Source organism: Monodelphis domestica, chromosome 2, assembly GCF_027887165.1.
Source record: "Monodelphis domestica isolate mMonDom1 chromosome 2, mMonDom1.pri, whole genome shotgun sequence".
In the NCBI taxonomy this organism is placed as follows: domain Eukaryota; kingdom Metazoa; phylum Chordata; class Mammalia; order Didelphimorphia; family Didelphidae; genus Monodelphis; species Monodelphis domestica.
In genome coordinates this window covers 272,521,341-272,544,854 of record NC_077228.1, presented here as the reverse complement: position 1 = coordinate 272,544,854, position 23,514 = coordinate 272,521,341, and the positions used below count along the sequence as shown (strand labels likewise).

General features: G+C 38.3%; 1 protein-coding gene across 12 annotated transcripts in view; it reads right to left on the bottom strand.

The window, feature by feature from the left end:
- ANKS1A (ankyrin repeat and sterile alpha motif domain containing 1A) overlaps positions 1-23,514 on the bottom strand; it is a 282,636-nt gene that overhangs the window by 110,496 nt on the left and 148,626 nt on the right. For all 12 annotated transcript variants that reach the window (XR_001628236.2, XM_056818070.1, XM_007483721.3 and 9 more), the window contains 2 exons: positions 21,698-21,818; positions 5,444-6,033 (listed from right to left, as the gene is read on the bottom strand). Coding sequence is in view for 11 of the 12 variants with exons in the window: in XM_056818070.1 (XP_056674048.1) it covers positions 5,444-6,033; positions 21,698-21,818 (711 nt within the window). In the remaining variant the exon portion in view is untranslated. The remainder of the gene's footprint in view (positions 1-5,443; positions 6,034-21,697; positions 21,819-23,514) is intronic.

Here is a 23,514-nt window from a genome sequence, read left to right as displayed (position 1 = left end):
TCTACCTGCCTCAGATGCCTCAGTCTCCCCATATTCCTAAATTTTAACTGTTACACGGCTCTGGAAGAGAGGAGGGAAGAAGAGAGGGAAAGAAAATGAATCATCTAAACATGGGCAAATATTTTAATAAACAAAACAAATAAATAAAATTTAGGAATTTTTTGAATTTCTCATTATGCACTGTAAAAGTTTAACAAAGGCAGGAACCATGAAACTTTATATATTCCTTCAGAACCTAGTTTAGTATTCTTCACAAAGAAATTATTTTAAATGTCTGCTGAAATGGAATGGAAGTTGAACCATAGCTATGTCTGATACTGACCCATCACCAGTGTCTAGTTGCAAAGGAGAAATAAGCATGTGAGTCTATCTTTGCAAAGTCATTACAAAGCAAAAATGTGTCACTTCTAATCTAGTAGCTAAAATATCACAATTCAAAAATGTGGGCTTCTGCTTCCGGATTTTGTACTACCATCTGGAGCAATGGTGAGGTTCATGGACCAACTGGAAATAGTGTCTACTGGACACTAACTAGTGTATTCCTCAAGGACTTAATTCCTTCTCCCCAGCAATGATGATCCCATCTATTAATAGGTTAAAAGTTACTTTAAAGAAAAGTAACTATAAAGATATAGTAATTTATTAGACTGCTTTAGATAGTCTCCCTGGGAGAAGACTATAAGATGATAATTGAGAGAATGGGATGAAGGGTACAACTCAGAAGAGAAATTAGGAATTTTCTGGAAAGTACCAGAATCCACTTTAGAAAATTCCTATATTGTTTATTTTAAAGCTTCTCTAATTCCTGAAGAAAATTTTCTTTTAACCATAACTATAGGGCTCAGTGCACTGATGAAAAATTCCTCTTATATAAGTCTGCTTTTATCTAATTATTAGGCTAATTATGTTCTAGAAATGGGGAGTCAAATGATCAATTAATTAGCACTCATTAAGTGTTTACAGGCATACCTTGGAGATATTATGGGTTTGCTTCCAGATTATTGTAATAAAGCAAATATAGCAATACAGTGAGTCACATGAATTTCTTGGTTTCCCAGCAATATAAAAGTAATGTTTACACCATACTATAGTCTATTAAGTGTGCAATAACAAAGTCTTTTAAAAAACCCCAATGTGTATACTTTAATTTAAAAATATTTTATTGCTAAAAAATGTTAATCATCATCATTTGAGCCTTCAGTGAATTCTAATCATTTTGCTAGTAGAGGGTCCTGCCTCAATGCTGATGATTCATTCTTTTACTTGAACACTCAGAGGCCATTGTGGGGTTGTTAATTGGCATAATTTCAATATTGTTGTGTCTTGGGGAGTAGGGAGGCCAGAGGACAGGGGGAGAAACAGGGGAAATGGCCTGATTAGTAGGATAGTCATAAACACACAACATTTATCAATTTAAGTTATCATCTTATATGGGCATGGTTCATAGGGCCACAGAACAATTACAATAGTAATATCTAAGATCACTAATCATAGATCACCATAACAGATATAATAATGAAAAGGTTTGAAATATTACAAGAATTAACAAAATATGACAGACACTATATGAACACATTTTGTTGAAAAAAAATAGTACTGAGAAATTTGCTCAACCCAATATTGACACAAAGTAAAAAAAAAATGCACGATCTGTGAAGTGTGATAAACTGGAGTGCAATAAAATGAGGTCTACCTATATTATATAGCTAGGCACAGTACCAGAAAGACAAAAATCAAAACCAAAACTGTCTCTGCCCTGAAGGACCCCATAGTTTATTTAGGTAGATAATACACATTTAAGTATATACAAAAATAAATGCAAGGCAATTTTGGTAGGGAAGGGAAGGCCTTGGCTGAGAAAAGACTTCAAATAGAAGGTGGTAACTGAGCTGAGTCTTGAAAGAAACTAGAAATTTTAAGAGACAAGAAGAGAGGGCTTCTCAAGAATGGGAATAGTGTGCCCAAAGGGCACTAAAAGACTGCCTGCCCTTTGACCCAGCCATAGCACTGCTAGGTTTGTACCCCAAAGAGATAAGGAAAAAAACTTGTACAAGAATATTCATAGCCGTGCAGTTTGTGGTGGCAAAAAATTGGAAAATGAGGGGATGCCCTTCGATTGAGGAATGGCTGAACAAATTGTGGTATATGTTGGTGATGGAATACTATTGTGCTCAAAGGAATAATGAACTGGAGGAATTCCATGGGGACTGGAACAACCTCCAGGGCTTGATACAGAGTGAAAGGAGCAGAACCAGGAGAACATTGTACATAGAGACTGATACACTGTGGTAAAATCAAATATAATGAACTTCTCTAGTAGTAGCAATGAAATGATCCAGGACAATTCTGAGGGACATATGAGAAAGAACACTATCCACATTCAGAGAAAGAATTGTGGGAAAAGAAACACAGAACAAAAACAACTGCTTGATCACATGGGTTGATGGGGGCTAAGACTGGGAAAGTTGATTCTAAATGATCACCCTAGTGCAAATATTAATAATATGGAAATGGGTCTTGATCAATGACACAAGTTAAATCCAGTGGAATTGCGTGTCAGATAGGGGAAGGGGGTGGGGGGGAGCAGAGGGAAAGAACATGAGTCTTGTAACCATGGAAAAATATTCTAAATCATCTAAATAAATAAAAATTTTAAAATATATTTTAAAAAAAGAATGGGGATAATGCAAAAGCAGGCCACAAGTCAGGGATGGCTCAGGAAGGCTAGTTTGGTTAGCCTGGACACTATGGAAAGGAGAGGAATTTTGGAACAGTAGGTTGAAAGGCATAACTAGTTAGAGAAGTGAATGAAAAAAGCACTTGATTTGGAGGGAGAGATCTAAGTTTGAATCCATTTATTACTTGTGTGATCTTGGGGAAAACCACCTAATTCTTCTGAGATCTTGTTTTCTCTCTAAAACAAGACTAGCCAATACATAAAAGTGATCAAAAGTAACAAACATGAGGTTTCCAAAAGATGATTTTAAAACTATTAAATAGTATTATGAAAGATTTCTCCAGACCATTAATAACAAAAGAAATAGAGGCAGCTAGGTAGCTCAGTGGATAGCCATATTTGAAAATGGCCTCAGATACTTCTAGCTGTGTCTAAACAAGCCACTTAAAACCCCATTGTTTAGCCCTTACCATGCTTAAGTCTTAGAATCAATATTGATTCTAACACGAAAGCCAAGATTTTAAAAATAACAATAAATGGAATATATATCTAAAGAACTCTGAGTTTTCACTTCATGCTCAGCAAACTAACAAAGATGACCAAGGAAGGGAGCAGTAAGTGTTGAACAATTTGTGGAAAGATATAAATAATAATGCTCTACTGGTGAGGCTATGAATTAGTCCAATCTTTCTGGAAAGTAATTAGGAATTATACAAAGAAATGACTGAAATTTCTATACTCCCTGGCCCAGTAATAAACTTCATTGGTAGGTATATGTCCAGGAAGGTAAATGATAAAAAGAAAAGACTCGTATATTAAAATTTCTAGGAGCACTTTTTTGTAGTTCTAGTTCTAAAGAACTAGAAACAAAGTAGATACTCATCAATTAGGAAATAGCTAAAACAAGTTGAGGTGAATTTATGTAATGGTATACTGCTGGGCAATAAGAAATGATGAACACAAAGAAGACTGGGAAGGCTTGTACCTACAGAGATAAAGACAAATAAGCTGAACAAGGAAAACAATATACATGATAACTAGACCAAACAGAAAGAACAATAACAACAAAACCATCTAAACTGAATGCTGCAAGGTAATAAGGACTAAAGTTGGCCCCCCACAGATAGAGGTAAGAATGTATCTCTCTCATTTTTTTTTTGCTGTTTCAAAGTGTTTGACTAGAAGCAAGGAACAGAGGTGGAAAATAACATAGGATGTCACATTTGATAAACTGGTATAAGTTTTGTTGAACTGTTTTTCTTTCCTTGTCCTCCCCATCGGTCTTTGCTTAAAAAAAAAATGACAAATGACACTGGGGGCAGCTAGATGGCTCAGTAGATAGAGAGTTCAGGGCTAGAGATGAGAGATCCCAGGCTCAAATCTGACCTCAGTCACTTCTTGGCTGTGAGATCCTGGACAAATCACTTAAAGCCCCCTGTCTAATTCTTACCACTCTTCTGCCCTGGAACCAATATACAGTGTTGATTCTAAGACATTAGGTAAGGGTTTATAAAAAGAAAAGAAAAAGACGATATTCCTGGGAATGGGAGGAAAAATGGGGAAATGTAGGTTATGTAAAAACAAAAGATATTAATATAATTTTTAAACAAAACAGAGAGGAGGTTGGATTAGACAACATTCAAGGTTCCTTCTAGCTCTAAATTTATGATTTTAAGATCCTGGGTTTAAACAAATTCTTTACCCCATATCTAGAGAGGAAGTGATTTTGGTTTAAAGATTATAACTACAACCTTTTCTAACTTGGTTGGCTCATACACTTAGCTTCTTACTGGCTGTGTCAGCTGTGTAGTTCCTCTCCTCTCAGAAAGCTAAATTCGCCTCTCAGAAATGCTACTGGGAAGCAGGCCCAGGAGGCATTTCAGAGGCAGTTTCCCTGCCATAAGAAGCAGCTCTTTAACATTCTCTGAGTGTTTAATAGTCTTTGGTAAATATATATTTTTTCCCTCTTCATAAGACCTGTCACAGGCCATTGGAAAATATTCATGTTTAAATTGTCAATAATTTTGCAACACTTGTTAGAAAGTTATTGGATTCTGATATCCTATGCCGCAATCTCTAAAATTCTTTCTCCTCCCCTAACACTTCTATCTCCTTAATCACACAGTCCTTGTCTCACAAACCCCGAGAATGTGGGATGGGCAGAACTCATGTACTAGAGGAGGGTTTATTCTTTCATGAGAACAGGGTAAATACATTCATGTGTGGCAGGTGGGGGATGAAACAGCCTCCTTGTACAACCCCGATGGCAGTATGCTGCTTCCCTCAAACTCCACCCCACCCCCCATCTGACATATGGTTCAGCAATAGGACACAGCTGCTCCAAGATTCTAGGTCTTTTCTCTCCCTCTCCAGGACTCAAAGAACATAGACTAATGCTTCTTAAATTCCCAGGGAGTGAGACAGTCATTACTGCAACAGAGATGAAGGGATCCAAATATTTTGAAATAGCATGTCATTTCTATGAATTGTTTGTGTCTCCTTCAGCCTTGTGCCAATGGAGTCTGTAGCCCTAATATTTAACTATTAATGGATTCGATCTGTAAAACTCCAGAATGTTAGGGGGAGGGGAGAATAGTGGAGAGAGTTTGGGGGAGACACTCAGGAAAGGGAGTATATCTTTCAGGAGAACTACTCTCGTACCATCCCAGAAGTCAATGCACTATGACACCTCACAGGCTTCAGCTAACCTAGTACACAAACCAAGTTTCTGGGAGCCAAACACATAGGATCTGAGGTAAGCCTTACCTCATCCCACTCTGAGGCAAAGGACGGAGACTTTTCCAGCCGCTTCTTCCCAATGCTGCAGTTGGACAAGGACTCGCTCCTACTCCCCATCGTGGTATCTTCTGTTGGTGAGCAGGTCAGGAGATCGGAGTCTGACTTGGACAAACTGCGGCTGAGTTTAAGCTCAGCTTTTGGTCTGTTAGTGGGAGGGGCCCAGCTCCTGGTCCCACTCCAGTCTCCTGCTTCCTCAGCACCACCAGGGTGCTGAGATATCTCATGCATCAAAGTTTCAGGGTCCGACTGGCTGTGGTTGGTGGGCAGGCCAGCTGAATAACCCAGTTTCTTATTCTGGTCAGGAAGGCTGGGTCGGATGGATCCAGGAGTGTGCAAAGGAGCATCCTCTAGCTGCATAGCAGCTTCGTGACTTGTGCCCTGCCTGGATGACCCTTCTGAACCACCCTGGCTGACAGAGGAAATAAGCTGGAAAGGGTCCTCACTGATTTCACACACTGGAGAAGAGCCGTGTAGAAGACCTGAGAACTGCTCTGGGACTTGCCCGTCTAGTCCCTCTGCAGAGTCCTGGCTCCGGCTGCTGCTGCTCCTCCTCTGCTCTAGAGTAGATGGAGAAAGAGAAATAAAAAATTAAACTCAGTAAAAGACAACAAAGTCACAAGTTTTCAAGTAAGGGGGGTGGGGGGGGGGGAACAAGATGGAAACTTAAAAGCAGAAAGAGCAAGGAAAGGGGAGAAACAGAGAAGAACAGTTCTGTATTGTTCTCTATGCTCAATTTGTATCCAAAGTCACTGCATTTATGAAATTCCAAACACTGGCCTGATTTATTCAATCTGGCAGCTTTCCTTGTTGTTTTATTTCTGTGAACATTAACAATCAGACCTTGCTATATAAGGCCCGAAGAGGTGTTAACAATATCCTACAGAGAAAACACAAATGAGAGAAAGTATTTGAACAAGGGAAAGGGAGAGTGAAAGTGAGTGTCACAAGAGAATAATACTGGAGTGTGAAAGAAGGGGAGGGAGAAGGGGAAAGGGAGAAGGAGGAAGGGAGGGAGACAGAGAGAGGAAAGGAGAAGGAGGGGGGGGGGGGGGAGACAGAGACAGAGAGACGAGAGTGCAAGAGTCCTACCAAGACTGGCTCCTGGAACATCTGATACATTTCCATAAAGGCCAAAGTGTTATTTAGAGTAACCCTCCCTTCCTTTGGCAAGGAAAGTCAGGGAAAAGTTGGAGGCCATGAAACATAACCTGCAACTTCTGGAATGCCTTAACCTAAATGTGCAAAACAAAACAGCAGAGAAATAACTGTTTCCTTCCCCAGGGAATTGTGAACTCCACGCCTCATCCTTCCTCAGTGAGCACAGACTTAAGAATGTGAACATTTCACTCCCTTCAAATCTTCCCAGTTGCTCCTATTTGTTTAGGTTTAACCTTAGCTGATACCACTGAAAACAAAATGGTCTAATCTGTCAATGCCAGGGGACATTTGCTATCCTCTGAGGAACTCCTGCATGCCCCAGAAACACGACACTATTAGCTCATGAGGCCACTGTATGAGGTACTGTATACACACCCAGCATATCAAATATCACTGTCTTGGAGTAGCATGAATAATTGACTTAGACTGTCAACTGGCACACATCAGCAATACCACCACCACATTTACCTTGGCCACTCAAGGACCTCCTCATCATAGCTTGAAAGATTTTAGCTCATTAAGTAGACAAGAACTACATCGAAGTTAAGAAGGCAGTTCCTAAAATGGTTATCGGTAAAATTACTGAGCTACATTTGAAAGTAATTCTTTAATGCTCAAGAATAATCTTTTTAAAATTTGTCTAACTAGTTTCTTTGAAGTTCTAACTAAGTCTGTAAGGTTAACATCAACTAATCTTAAAAGACATAGGTAAAATCAAATTATTTTAGGGACAGAAAGAACTTCGGAGACAATCTAATCAAGTATCTTCATTTTAGAGAAAAGAAATTAAAGTCCAGAATATGAATTTTGCTTAAGAAGAGAAAATGGACAGAACTTCATACTATGCACTTAGATGGCCTAAATCAAGAGTGGCTGCTCTGATACTTCCAATTGTGTGAACATGGACAAATCACTTAACATCTCTGGGCCTGAGATGTCATCTCTGAAAATAAGAAGGTTGATCCTCTTCTGCTCTAAAATCCCGTGACTATATGATAATAATTAGAATTCAGATCTCCTGAAGCCCAATACTTCCTGGGGAACTGGAGGTAATTGGATACCTCGGAGTCTAAGTTGAATATAGATTCTTTGCAACAAACACTGTAATGTCACATCCATAATACAAACTGGCTCATGTTTACCATGTCCACAATTCCAACTCTCATCATCACATTGCAGCTCAAAGAACTTAACTTCAATCTTTCACTTTGTCTCTTTGAGTTCTATAACTGAGGAATTGGTGATAAAGATGACAAAGTAAGTGGCATCTTTTATAAAACAGAATCCCAATATACAGAGACAATCACCAATACTGATGGCTGATGCTAGGCCATCTACAAATTGCAATTTTCCCCAAGTATCAAAAAGATACTAAGGGACCATGTCGAATATGAAATTAATGAACAAAGATGAAAAACTTGAGCAAGTATCCTTGAGATATGAACAGGGAGACAGCCCAGTTAACCCACATACTTCCAAAAAAAAGCAATTCTATCCTCTGTGGATCACTAAGCTTTGGGCAAGTCTACAAGGCCAAGAAAGAGGGCAGTCAATAAGCATTAAATACTTGAACCTTTCTAGACTGTCTATAAGATTATTTCACAGATTAAGCACAAAAAGTCAGAGTCCAAGAATAAGCAAGAAGATTCATAGGAATGTTCATAGGAAGATCTGTACATAAATCTGGATAATATATGTCTGGAGATTTAAAAAAAATCTTTGGTTGGTGCAATCTAAAATGTCCTAAATCCCACCCCACCGAAGTTGTTGAGTTTGCCACATCTGTCTTACAAATAATAGGATTCACAAAGCCAAAGGAGTTAGGTTTTGAAGCTAATTTGCAGAGGGACACATGGTGGATTATGAAGAAAGTATTTTTACTCTAGGGATTATTTGAAAGACTCAGAATATGGGGGAAAGGCAGCCCTAGGTAACTGAAGGTAAGTCAAAAGAGTTAATTGCTAAAAATTACCTGTCTCTATATTCTCTAAGAGTTTCCTATCCCTTACAGAAAGGTGGAGGTTAAATGTTAAATAGGTGGCACAGTAGATTATAGCTATGGACTTTGGACAAAGAATATATGAGTTCAAATCCAGCCTCATACTCTAATTAGTTCTCTGACCGTGGACAAGTCACTTAACTTCTGTTTGCCTCAATTTATTATCTACTAAATGAGAATGATAATAGCACCTAACTCTAGGGCTGTTGTGAGGATAAAATGAAATAATATTTGTGAAGTGCTTTGCAAAATTTAAAGTGTTATTGAAATGCCAGTTACAGTTATTATTATTGCAATGTCATCTCCACACCAGTCAGCAATAAAAGTCCTTTGGTAACAACAGGAGAAAAGACATATTCTCAATTCTCTTTTATCACCTTCTAGTCCTTACTTCTTTTCTTCTCCATGTTTACAACCAAAAAAGCTCATTGGTCTTTCAGGTGGTAAACAATAAGGCAGCTGGCAATGTTCATGCCCTCTAGATGGACACAGAATCCCACCAACAGGGCTGGTTCTGATGCTTACTATGAGCACTAACAAGGATGGCTCTGTCCTACAGCCACCCATTCATGTCCTCTCATCAATGAAGAAAGAGAAACAGATGCCAAGATTGAATCCACAAAGAAGCAAAGGAGGAAGTGGGCAGGGTGGGAAAATAAAAAACTTGTATGGAAGACAAGAATTGTGATGAGGAGGAATTTCTGTAGGCCATAAGACTATTATTCTAAAAGTTATAATCCACAGATGTTTAATGGAGTATAGGGATGTATATACAAGGCAGGAAAGGGACTCTTTACTTTATATCTTCATAAATACAGAATCTTATCAAGAAGTTTCCTTTAAGAAAGATCTATTGTGGAATATAGCATCCCAAGCATATTCACATCTATGAATCATAAACGACTGTATGGCTTACTGTATCTCCAAGCACAAGGTTTTACCAATAAGGTTTGTGAATATAACTTTGAAATGGCCATGCGGCCCTTGCCTAGGGCAGACTCATTAACATGATCTGAGCCACAATTGCCAGGGAAAACTCGGGTTTGTAATCTACACGCCCAAAAAGGTGTTACTCTCACCTCACCATCCAATCCTCATTGTCCATGCTTTGTAACGTGGTTACTACCTGCTTGAAAATACTTCCCTAAACAGACGAAAGCAATAAATACAGAGGAGGCGACCATGAATATTCCTCTTGGATCTTCAATCTTCTCTAGCAATCTCTTGGTCTCTCTCTCTAAAGCCTCTCCTGAGGCTATGGCCCTAGTGGGCTTACATTCCTTATCTTAATCTCCTCATCCACCTCATGTTCCTTTGTACTCATATTTTCCTATCAAGGAGAATATCATAGGTTTGCCTGCCTATTCAAACACTGACTTGTCCCTGTCTTTCATTCTTCACCCTGGTTCTGTCCCAAAGGTGAGCCCCTTCCCTTGTGGGACCCTGCTGGTCAGGGATATCCTTAAGGAACACCCCACATGGAACAATCCAATGTAATGGCCAGTGCTACTAGTAGTAATGCAATAAGCCAGAACATTCCTAAAGGACTCTTGGGAAAGAATGCTAACCACATTGAGAGAAAGAACTATGGAAGTAGAAATGCAAAAGAAGAACATATGACATCACTTATCACATGTATATATGGGTATGTGATCGGGGGTTTAGGCTTTTTAAAAATCACTCTATAGCAAAAAATGAATAATATGGAAATAGGTATCAAGTGATGACATTTGTAGAACCCAATGGAATTGCTTGTTGGCTCTGGGAGGGGGAAGGGAAAAGAGGTGGAAAAGAAAACGAATCATGTAAACATAGAAAAATAGTCTTAAAAAGAAATAATTTCTTTTAAAAGGAATAAAGTTTTACTCATGAAAAAATACAATAAAAAAGAAAGATCTAACCATATCTGAAAAGGTTCTCAAGAATATTTAACATATTCTATATAAAACAATAATCATCAAAATTATATGATACTAGTTGAAAAATGGAAAAGTTGATCAAGTGTTATAGACTAAGTAAGCAAGGATCTAGAAGTAATCAAAAATAGCAGCCTGGTGTTCAAAAAATCAGAGATTACCTACTATTAGGGAAAGGACTTCCTATTAAACAAAAACTATTAAGAAATGTATAAAACATCTTATAATGTATATAATCAATTCTATACTGCTTATTTTGAAAACATGAATTTGTTCCACTTTGTTATATTAGAGGAAAATTTGAGCATAACATGAATTTTGCATTTGCTTATGCATGATTTCATGCATGAAAAACACTAGGTGAATGCAGAAAACTACAACTCAGTTGAAATGAACTGCATAATACATAAAATGCACACAAGCACACACCTCAACATCTAGTAGTTACATCAGTTCACTGTGTGCTGTCCTATATAGTTGTGTTTTGCTATTCTTTCACTTTTTAAAAACATTCCTATATAAAAAACTCATTCAACGTGCTAAATATGGCTCAGCATCCTAGTTCAAAAGAGCAAAGCAGTGTATTGAGAAGCTTGAAATAATAAAGCATTTTGGAAGAAACAAGAGAATATGTGATAATCTCCTGAGTAACAAACAAACAGGCATGAAGAAATTCACATTGCAGACTATCAGAGGCAACACTGTGAAAATAAATAAATGTCTATGGGCAAAAATACCATGCTCTTATCCTCTTTTACCATAAGCCCTATGTTTTTTATTGAGGAATTTTGTACAGTAGGTGATTTTTTAAAAATCCATACCTTCTGACCTAGAATCAGTATTTGGTCTAAGGCAGAAGAGTGGTATGGGCTAGGAAATGGGGATTAAGTGACTTGCCCAGGGTCACACAGCTGGGAAGTGTCTGAGGTCAAATTTGAACACAGGACCTCCCGTCTCTAGGCCTGACTCTCAATCCACTTAGCCACCTAGCAACACCTAGTATGGCAATTTTTGGAAAAGCAGGAGAGACTGAGTAAAACTCCAATTGCATACATGACCTAAATATGAGAGGTCATATAATTTAAAAAAGCAAACTGGGGGCAGAATGTGAAGAGGTATCCTGTACAACCATACCTGAGGAAGAATTCTTTATTAAATAAGGGACAGAGGTACACATAAAGATGGACAATTACATAAAATTTAGAAGCTCTTATATGAAGAAAATTAGTGAAGACAGAATTAGAAAAACAGTAAATTGGGGAAATCTCTGCCACAACTATGTCTGATAAAGGTCTGATATCCAAGATATACAGAGAAATAATGTAAATACATAAGACCAACGGCAATGGTCTCACTTGAAAAGTAGATAAAGTATTAAACAGGCATTTTTCAAAAGAAACGTAAACTATCAACAATCATGCAAGAGAACATTCCAAAATACTTATAAGAGAAAACCAAATGTTAATAACTTTGATTTTTATCTCATAGTCATCATAAAAAAATAATGAAAATGGCAAATGGTGGCAGGACTAAGGGAAGACAGAGACATTAATGTATCATTGGTGCAGTTATGAAATGAAATTATCTATCCATAAACAAAAACAATTTGGAATTATATCCCCCAAAAATCACACTTCCAACTGTACTAGTAAATCCAGTACTAGACATATACCCCCACCCCCCACTGATGCACACGCGCACACACACACACACACATACACACACACACATGAATATATGCATACATATAAAATACTCATAGTAACATTTTCTGTAGTAGCAAAGGAGAAACTAAATAGGTGCCCATCAAATGAGAAATGTCTCAACAAACTATAGTATATGAATGTACCACAGTAGCTCTGTGACTTCACTAACAAGAACTCCTAGATGAGAAGACTTCCTCTATTAATCAGCCTGAAATCTTTTGGCAGCTTATAATTCCAGGAGCAGATATTCTTAATCTGAGTGCCACAGACCCCAAGGGATTCATAGATAAACATGGGGGGGGGGGGGAGGCATCAAAAAACTGGAATTCATATCTTTATTTCAGTATGATTTGTTTCCTTTCTAATCCTAATTATACAGATGGGGAAACTGAAGCCCAGCAAAGTTAGTTTGTCCAATATCACCCTAGCAGAGCAGAATTTGAATGCAGTTCCTCTTACCTAAGAGGAAATAATCTTTCCAGTGTTGAACCCATTTATAAGGGGTAATGGCAATAGAAAAGAACATTGAGTTTTTAAAAGTGATATCAATAAAACATCAAATAAGTAAAAAAGGATGTAATATTACCCTTTTCCATTCAAAAAAAGGGGAAGGGGTTGGAAGGGAAGAATCCAGGCTCAAGCCTCAGTACTTCTACCATGAATCTTGTTTTTCTGCACCTCAGTTTCTTACTCATAGAAAAAGTGACAACTCAATAATCTAATGTCCCTTCCAGCTCCAACATTCTATAAAATGAATCAGCCTATTGGCTAAACAAAAGTATTGTTTCCTTTGTACTCAATCATTTTGCTGATAAAATCGCCTTAGAAGAATATGAAGGGTTTGCAATGCCTACCCATATCTACTTGAGCTACTGCATCTCCTGGCAAGAAGGAGAAACACAAGTGATAAGAAGAAATGGAGGTAGGACAGCTAGGTAACACAGTGGATAAAGTACCAGAGCTAGAGTTGAGAGGTTTGAACTGTGTTCAAATCTGGCCTCAGACACTTCCTAGCTATGTGATCCTGGGCAAGTCACAACCCTAACAGCCTAGTTCTAACTGCTCTTCTGTCTCAGAATTGATAAGACATGGCAAGTTTAAAAAAAGAAGAAATGGAGCAGGAAGAGGACAGGTTGTGTGAAATGATAACACAGAAGAGATTTTTAAAGAGGTCACAACTAAAAGTTGGGTATGACATAAACATAACTCCCCAGAACTATCTCTTGTCTTTACTGTACAGGGACATACATATTCTCAGGATACTAACAACTAGGCTGCCTCATCTCTCAGATAATTTTTCCCCCATACAAACCCTCCTCCTTAAACTTTATCCTCATACCTGTTGGGGCTCCATCAACCTCAGATTAAGAATCTCTACCAGAATCCTAATTCTTAACCACCTGAAAAAGGATATAGCTCACTGTACACACAGATGCTTTAGGAAAGGGGCAAGTTGCTGACAGAACAGAGTTTTCCAGATGTTTCCTTATTCTCCCATGATAAAATGGAAAATAAGCTGTGACCTTTCTGAATATGTAGCTACTCTAATGAAAGGGACATTTCAACCTGTTGATAATTCATCACTCAACACCTTACTTTGTTCTATTTGTTCAGTTTTTTTGTTGTTTTTGTTTTTTTTTAACTGTGAACCAAGGAACAAGTTTCACCTGCATTTGAAACACTACAGCTCATCCCATTAGGCTCCAACAGACTTTAAAATATCAACATCCAATATTTATACATTTCTAATCATTTCAGCTGGCTTCAGTTAAGACTAGAAAAGCTCCAATTCTAAGCAAGCCCCAGAAGGAAGAGAAAGAAGAGGGACTCAATTTCCTGTTAGATTTCCTCATTTCCTCTACTCAATTAGAGTTAAAGGCTTCGAATTCTCCAGTAAAGGATAGATAACAGAGCTTTTAGAAAGTCACTGAGCTTTCCTTACACAGTTTGTCTATTGATATTAAATTCTCCTCTCTCCCAGGATGATAAAGAGAAAAGCACTTTGTAAATATTAAAGTTACATAAATGTGAGATACCATCATTCATTATTATAATACTCTAGTTGTGTGATCCTGAGCAACTCATTTAAGTTATCTTTGCTTTTTTCCAAAACTGTAAAATGGGAATAATAAAGGGCATTTGCCTCCCAGGTAAGTAGTAAATAGTGAGGAACAAATGAAAGACCTTTTGAAAAGTGCTTGTATCTGTTCCTCTTCATTCCCCCCTCCAAAAGGCCCTTCAGGCTACTGCTCTATCCAGGGTGTGGATCACTTTTCCCCTGGGTTCCTAAGGAATTTGGTGCTTAGATGCATATTCGAGGCAGAGCTTAGAAAAGTAATGAGTGTAAAACTTGAAGAAAAGCCTTAGTGATAATAGATACAATTTACTTTTTATAAAAAAAAAATTTATGACTATAAATTGTATGTAAGCCACTTGAAATACAGGGCACCTTGGAGAAAACAAAAATAACAGAGTCCCTGCATTCTAGGTGCCTAGAGTGTAGTGGGAGGAGAAATGATTTAAAGGTATAATTCATAGAATTTGGCAACCAACTCATCAGAAGCAGGAAAATGTTATGGACACATATCAGAGAGGGAGAAAGCTGAATATAAAGGAAGAGTAAATTACATCATTTAGAGATTTTGTACTTTGGTCACTGAGAAAATAGTTGGTGTTATTAACAAAATAGTTAAGCCAAAAGAAAAAGTCAGTTTGGGGGGAAATATGTTGAATTCCATTTGCAGCATGCTGAATTTGAGGTGATGGCAGGAGATTCAGTTGGATGTAACCAATAAGCAGTTGGAAATATGAATTATGAGTTCTTGTGAGAGACTGAATTGAGGACAGGGTTTTGGGGTTCAACTATATAGAGGTGGTAGATAACTGGAACTATGGGAGAAGATTACTTTACCTAGGGAGTCAAAGATGGGGGGGGGGGGGGAGTATGAAGGTTTGGGATAAAGCCTACAATGAGGAGAGATGATTATGATAATGATTTTATGTAGCATTTTAAAGTTTGCAAAGTGATCTCCTTTGAACTTCACAAGAACATTACCAAGCAAGTACTTTAATTATTATTGCTCCATTTAATATTTGAGGAACCTGAGAGAGAAACCTGAGAGAGAGAGGAACCAAAAAAGGGCTAAACTTAGGTCACATGGCTACTAAATTATTAGACACAATTTGAATCCAGGCCTTCCCAGTTCCAAGTCTGGCATATTATCTGCCATATGCCATGCAGCTTCTCCAAGACAGAAAGGGACAGAGGAGGCAGAGAAGAAATGAATGGAAAAGCAAGAAGGGAACTAGGTAAGAAACACACCACAGGAATTAACCAAGGGAGAAGAAAGTGGCAAAGAGAGGGGTAGTCAATAGTGTGAAAATGGTAGAGATGTCTGTGAGGATGGTGGCTTGGAAGAGAAGGGAGCCCTGGATTCATTCATTACAAAATCTTTTGTGATTTCTGAAATAACAATTCCACTGAGTGGAATGCCACGGAGGGTGGATACCAGAGTGTAAGTGTCTGAGAAGTGCATTAAGAGTTAAGCAGTCTAACTATTAAATATAGAGTATTTACACCCTGGCTGCACCATGTGCTAACTATGTGGCCTAGGACAAGTTATGTAATAGAAAGCCTCAATTTCTTCACCCACAAAACAGAAACCATACCTGCCAATCTAGCATACAAAACCACTGGGAGGGAGGGAGGAAAGGAGGGGGAATAGTTTGAGAACTTAAAAGGAGAAGAATAAAGTTTTATGGTTTTATTTTATTTTCTCCTTTGTTTTTAAGAATGGGGAAACGTAAATATTATTATAGCTGAGAGAGAAGGAACCAGATGAAACAAACTGAAGATTAATGAAGATGACATTTTAATTTTCATTTAAGCTTTATTACCACTTCAAACTTTTATTCTGAAAATCCTTTGTGTCTAAGCAGCTAATATAATAGGAGATACAGAGTATAACTGAAAACTAATGGACAAATTTCCTTCCCATATTGACATCTCATCCCTTCACCTAATCTCCAAGATGTAGCTGGCAGTAGTAACCCAACACAGAACATACAATGACTGGAAAAGACTATATAGAGCTAGTGTGCAAAAATATAGACTCAAAAGAAAAAGAACCCAGAAATAGGGTTTTTCTTCTACTACTAAGGAATTCTGCATAGGCTCCATAGCCCATGGGGCAATTAAGTGTAATAAATAGAGTGCTAAGCATAGTCAGGAAGATACCTCTTCTGAGTTCAAATCTGGCCTCAAACATCTATGTGACCCTGAGCAAGTACTATGGCCTATCAGCATCAGTTTCTTCATCTGTAAAATGAGTTAGAGAAGGGAATAGCAAATCACTCCACTATCTTTGCCAAGAAAATCCCAAACGGAGTCAAGAAGAGTCAGATACAACTGAAATAACTCAACAACAAAAAAATTACTTCATTTGAGTTGACTCCTTTTACCTTTTTTTTTTTAAACCCTTACCTTCTGTCTGAGAATCAATACTGTGCATTGGTTCCAAGACAGAAGAGTGGTAAGGCCTAGGCAATGGGGGTTAAGTGACTTGCCCAGGGTCACACAGCTGGGAAGTGTCTGAGGCCACATCTGAACCCAGAACCTCCTGTCTCTAGACCTGACTCTCAATCCACTGAGCTACCCAGCTGCCCACCCCCCTTTACCTCTTGATTTCACTGCAGATACCAAAAGTACAAACAAGTCTACTCTAGATGACTAAGCACCTGTCAGTCTTCTAGGATCACATAACAATTATTATGGAAATATTTATTAAATACCTATATTATTCATTTATTAACATTATTACTCTTGATCATACCTTTCACATCCCAGTGACTCAACTCCTGTAGTTGTTTATTCATTTCAGTTGTGACTGACTCTGATCTCATTTGGGGTTTTCTTGGCAGATACTGAAATGGCTTGCCATTTTCTTTTCCAGTTCATTTTACAGATGAGGAAACTGATGCAAACAGGATTAAGTGGCTTGCTCAGGGTCACACAACTAGTTATTGTCTGAAGTCAGATTTGAACTCATGAAGATGATTCTTCCTGATTCCAGACCAAGTGCTCTAGCCCCTGCACCACCTATATGCTCTTGTAGTCCATTATTTATACCCCCTCCTCCCCTCCCACCACTTGATTCCTTATTCTCAACCATCTTGCCCCAAAATATCAACCTAAATCCCCAAGCCATTCCATTGTGCCCTCTGAAATGCCTGTTCAAACAACTTTACTTCATCTTAAATCTTTTCCTCTCCCATACTTTCCATCTATTTATTGAAAAGTTGGATTCCCTATTTTTGAGGGAAAATTTATTTATCAATCTGCCTGACCACACTTTCCAGTACTTGCTGTACCATCACACATTCTTCTTAGTTCAGTGGTCAAAGTGAGGGAGTTAGAAAATTTCCTATTTCCTAATGCCATTTCCAGGTTCTCCCTCTACTTCCATCATTCAATAACATCTCTTACTTTGAGGTCCAGGAGATTAGCTGTTACCTGTAGACCTCTCCCCTCCTTCATGGCCACTCTTAATCCTTCTTAGATGAGTATGATACCTACCTCACAATTTTTCTCTCCTCCCCAACTCTTTTACTCATATTAGGGGACTTAAAAACACATATTGATTCTCCCTCAAATACCCTAACCATGAGCTTAGGTCCTAAATATACTCACTTCCATGACTTGCTCCTCCACCCCATTTCAACCATACATAAAGATGGTCATATACTTGATCTTACCACTGTTCACAAATGTAGCACCTCTCTATTCAGGAATTCTGATATCTCATATATCCACAATCTATTGGGTTTTTTAAAATTCTTCCTCTGCCTTCTTTTATAAAACCCTTCTCTTAATCCACACTATGACATTCCCTAAATACCTTCTCTCCTAGGCCCTCTCTTGCACTAGCCACACTCTCCTCTTGTCCTCATCTTGACCCCTTGGTGAAACTCTACAATGTCCTCCTCTCTTGAATTCCCAGTCCCTTATCATCAATCACACCCAACTATGCTTCAGTCTTGGACCTCTCCCAACATTCGTTGCCTTCATGCCAACATATGTGGTGCTAAATGATGATGGGGAAAATTATGCAACCATTCTGCAGGGTCCACTACAATTTTTTTTTTTAAAACCCTTACCTTCCGTCTTGGAGTCAATACTGTGTATTGGCTTCAAGGCAGAAGAGTGGTAAGCGCTAGGCAATGGGGGTCAAGTGACTTGCCCATGGTCACACAGCTGGGAAGTGTCTGAGGCCAGATTTGAACCTAGGACCTCCAGTCTCTAGGGCTGATTCTCAATCCACTGAGCTACCCAGCTGCCCCCTCCACTACATTATATTACATAACCTCAACTGGGTCATCACTGCTATCAGGCAATCCTTCTATATCTCCCTTGTCAGCTCACTCCCACTTCTACAGCAATTCTTTCAAACCTTCTCATCTCTCCTCAAAACATCCCATGGCTCCTCTTCCCTCAAGCCCTCTCAACTGAGAATCTTGCCTCATATTTTACAGAAAAAAAAATTAGGCCATCCTGAAACAATCCTCACTTGATCTTTCCTTGATCCTGCTCTTGTCCCATATCTATTCTGCTCTTTGTAACTAAATTTCTCAAAAAGGTTATCTATAATAGGTGTCCCCACTTTTTCTTCTGCTACTCTCCTCTTAGCCCCTACAACCTGGCACTTTTTCATTCCATTGAAACTGTTCTCTCCAAAGTTACTAATGATCTCTTAATTGCCAAATTCAGTAGCCTTTTCTCTGTCCTCATTCACCTCACCTCTCTGCAGTCATGTTCTTCTCCTTGATATTCTCTTTTTCTCTTGGATTTTTGAGACTACTCTCTCGGTTCTCCTCCTACCTATTTGAGCACTCCTTCTCTCTCCTTTGCTGGATCCTCTTCCAGACCACACCCTCTAGCAGAAGGTAACCCTCTGTGTTATCTAAGCTCCTTTCTCTTCTTCCTCTCTCCTACTTCACTTAGTTATCACATTAGTTCCTATGATCCTATGACCATTTCTATGCTGTTAATTCTCAAATCTCTCTCTCTGCCCTAAACTCTCTGCTGGCCTCTAAAATCTCTCATCTTCAACAATCAGTAGGTATCCTGACTCTTGTATTTTCATAATGGAACTATATCTTTCCCTCTAAACCATCTCCTTCTTCTACATTCTCAATTATTGTAGAGGACAACATTATCCTCCCAGTCCCTCAGGCTCATAACTTAGAAGTCATTCTGAATCCCTCACTATCTCTCTCACACCATCTATATCTAATATGTGGCCAAGGACTGTTGGTTTCATCTTTGCAAGATTTCTCAAAAATGCCCCCTTCTCTCTTCTGATACTGCCACCACTCTGGCATAGGTCCCCATCATCTTTTAAGTTTCAACTAAAATTCCAACTTCTAAAGAAAGCTCTCCTGACCCCTTTAATTCCCATGCTTTCCTTCTTTAATTGTAGATAGATAGATAGATAGAATAGAGTTTGCTTTCTATATATTTGTTTGCATGTTGTTTCTCCTGTTAAATTGTAAGGTCCTTGAAGACAGGGACCGTTTTTTGGGCCTTTTTATATCCCTTACATTTATTACAGTGCCTGACAGAGTAAGAACTTAACAAATATTAATTGAAGTTTTGTCTTAGGCACTTGGAAAAGAGCTAAACAAACATTCAAGACCTTTAAGGAGCACAGATGCTTTAGGAGAAAACGACAGGTACAAATATAAGTAAATATAGAATACATACAGGTAAATATAAAGTAATTTGGAGAGATACTAGTCACTGGAGGGAAATCAGGAATAGTCTTACAGTAAGAGGAAGTAGCACCTGAACCAAGAATTGAGGGCAGTTAAGAATTCAAAGAGATGAAGAAGGGAGTACAAGGACTGGCAGAAACTAAATCATTAAGAGTCTTAAAGGACACCATGTTCAGTCATTTGTACCACAGAAAGACTGTGGGATCAGCAATATTACCTTAAGGACCATTTAGTACAACTATCCTTATTTTATGGAGGTCAACTCTGAGAACTAGGAGCTCTCAGACTCAAGAATCATATGAATCAGGGCCCATCCTGGGCCCCAAAGAATAAGTTTCTTTCTTTGATTCTTGTTCCTACCCTTGAAACTCTAGGGAAATCTCCTGAATAATGAATGCTTGAGTATGATCCATGTCTAGGTTTTCCCACAAAAAAGAAGCAGGGTTTCCATTCCTGCACAGTGTACAATATGTACAATGTGGATATAGAACATATTGCTAAATTTGGGTAAGAAAACATTACTAAATTCATGAAGTTGTTCCTCAGGGAAAAATTCCACAATGACTTATCAAGAGACAGAAGAGGGCTCCAGAGCAAATACCAACACTAGAAATATTTTGACTGAGCCACAAAACCTGACGAAACTTACAAGACTCGTTAGGAACAAGAAAGCATATAATCTCTCATATGGGAGCAACCTTTATATATAAAGAAAAACCTTTATAAGTCACATACATATATCAAAGATACTTCCCCAGCAAATAGAAGCTGGAAAAAAATCTCTTCCACTCTCCTCACCTAAACTTGGAAGAATGGTAGAACAGAAAGTGATCTCCAATGATGGGCCTTATCATGTACTCATGGACTGGAGGTTGGGCAGAGGAGTGGGAAAGGAAGAGCCAGATTCCTTCTGGATTACAGGAAAGAAACATAATTATTTATTTTCCTCTAGAAGGAACAGACTGCTTTATTTATGAAGAGGCTAAAATTATCAAGAAGCCTTTCCTGTGACTACATTTGTATCAATTGGATATATCTCAGTTCTGCAGTGTTCACTTGCTGGAGAAACTGAATTCAGCAAAAGCATTCAAAGTAGGACAGGAATACAAAGCACTTTAGTTACTAAGTGCCAGTCAAATGAAGGTTTCCTCCTGAGGTGTGTGCCAACTTGGCTGAGGTCAAGATTCAGAATCAATGACTATATGGTCAGTCTAGACCCAAAAAGTGCAGAAATGCTAGGATAGGTTTATCCCTCCCATCACCTACCCCCCAACAAGATTAAGTTACAAATTATTAACTGAAATATCTCAAATCAGATACCTTACTCTGTTTTATCACTTGACAAAATCCCACCTTTTATAGTGACCTCAATTCTATAGATGGCTTAGTTAAATTTTCCGTATTTCACTCTTGAAAAGTCAGGAAGCCTGTGCTAAGGTGTATTATGGCACAAGTTTTGAAAATAAAAGTCATGACAAGGAATGGCAGCATATTCTGCTGGCATGCCACGTTTTAGGGGGATACCCTATATAATTCAGCTGCTCTGTCCCCCCAAATATCATAGTCTTCATGCTTTTCTTATGTTCTTGTCAAATACTTACAAAACCCTTTTATGACATACTCCCAACTCTGAAAAAAAATTTCTTATTTAATTTTTTAACCCTCTTACCTTTTATTTTCCCCTCCAATGGCACTAGCTTCTTTGTTTCTGCTGTAAGCAATAACTCATAAGGATGTTCATCTTCCTCCTTGGATGCACTCCCCTGGCTCCTACTTCTCATGACTGGAACCTAATGAAGAACAACACCATACTATACTGTACTTTTTGTACAGTCATTGAAAGCAAAAACGAAAAATTGCAGTCAATTGTTGTTTTTCATATGGGGGGGGGAAGACAATGAAAGACTATATGAGCATGCAACTAAAAAATCACTATTAGTCAACTGCATATTGTAAACCTCAAATTTCCTTAGACTTATAAATGTTGGAAATTTCACCATTGGGATATTTCATACTTGGAAAATTTCTTACTGATAGTCTATTGGAATGGGAACTCCATAGGCATGGGAGGTTCCTTCTCTTCCCTTCTTAAGATTACTTTAGGACAGAAACCTTTTGCTGAACAATGGAAAGGACTTTGACCTATGCTTAAGCATAGAACAGGAATTTCTTTGAGTCTTGATTGATTTTAGAATTGATACAATGGAGATACTTGGAATAAATCTCCACCCTATTCAGTCCTAATAGGATTGAGTAAGGGCTGCAGCCTAGATCAAAATTTAATTATTCCAATCTCTACCATACTCAAGTTAACAGGATTTAGAAAGGGCTGTAGCAAAGGAGTATAGATTTAATCATTTGAAAATATGACCTTCAACAGACATGTGCAAAAGCCAGAAACCTCTGGGCGGTCCTGGGTTAAGCGAGAGCCTCCATTGACAGGGAAATTGATGAAGAGTGATTGGTAGATGTGAGGACTGAGGGGAGGCAACTTGGATGGTGTCCTTAAAGATAGGAGGATCTGGAGGGAGAGAGGATGGAGTTTTTGGTCGGTGTGGTTCCTGGGCTCGGAGGAAGCTTGCTCTGAAGGAAGCTGAAGGTGGGGGCCTCTGAGACTGTTTCTCCATTTTGGACACGTGAGTGAAAGGGACTGATCTCTTTTCTTTGCCCCAGCTATCTAAGGGCTTGGGCCTTTTGGCCCAGCCTAAACAGAAGGGGTATTTAAGCCCTATTCCCTTCTCTCCCCTTTCTCTCTCTATATATATCTCTAATTCCTTTCTTGCTCCTATTGTAATTAAACTCCAAAAAAGGCTGACGGCTGACTTGAGTTTTCATTTAGGAATTACATAGCTGATTCCTTGGCGACCTTAAATTAATATATATCAGTCTTTTAAAGTGATTCCCTTGTAACAATATCTAACTGCAATAAATCTCTCAATAGCTTTTCATGAATTCTGTTTTCGCTTTGCATCAATTTACTAATAAAAATAATGGGGAAAAAAGTTCTTTCACTATTTCCTTCATCAAGGGTAGTATAGAGAGTTTTATTAGTTTTTCCTTGTGTATGTCTAAAACTTATGAGAGATTTTTAGTCATGATGCCCTATACAGGTCACTTTCCCCCAAGTTAAAAACCTAAAATGCATACATACTATTCAAAGTATAGAAACCTTCCTAGTTTGGAATAAAACTGACCTTTGTATTGAATCTTGGCATTTACTGAAAACAGAATGGTTTGTTCTGTAATTCTTCCTTCCAACCACTCATGGAAATTATGAACCTTTTCTCCTCATATCCTAGGGGGCTTCACTGGACAAGGGAAGAAACTTTCCAAGAGCCAATTTCCTCTCTCTTCCATAATAATACAGTTCCAAGTCTCAGTCTTTCACTTAGCATCTTTATTTAGGTGGGTAAAGGGAGACAAATAGAAGAGAGAAGCTTCATAAAAAACTTTGTGTGACCTGGGGGAAGTCACTTACCCTAAAGC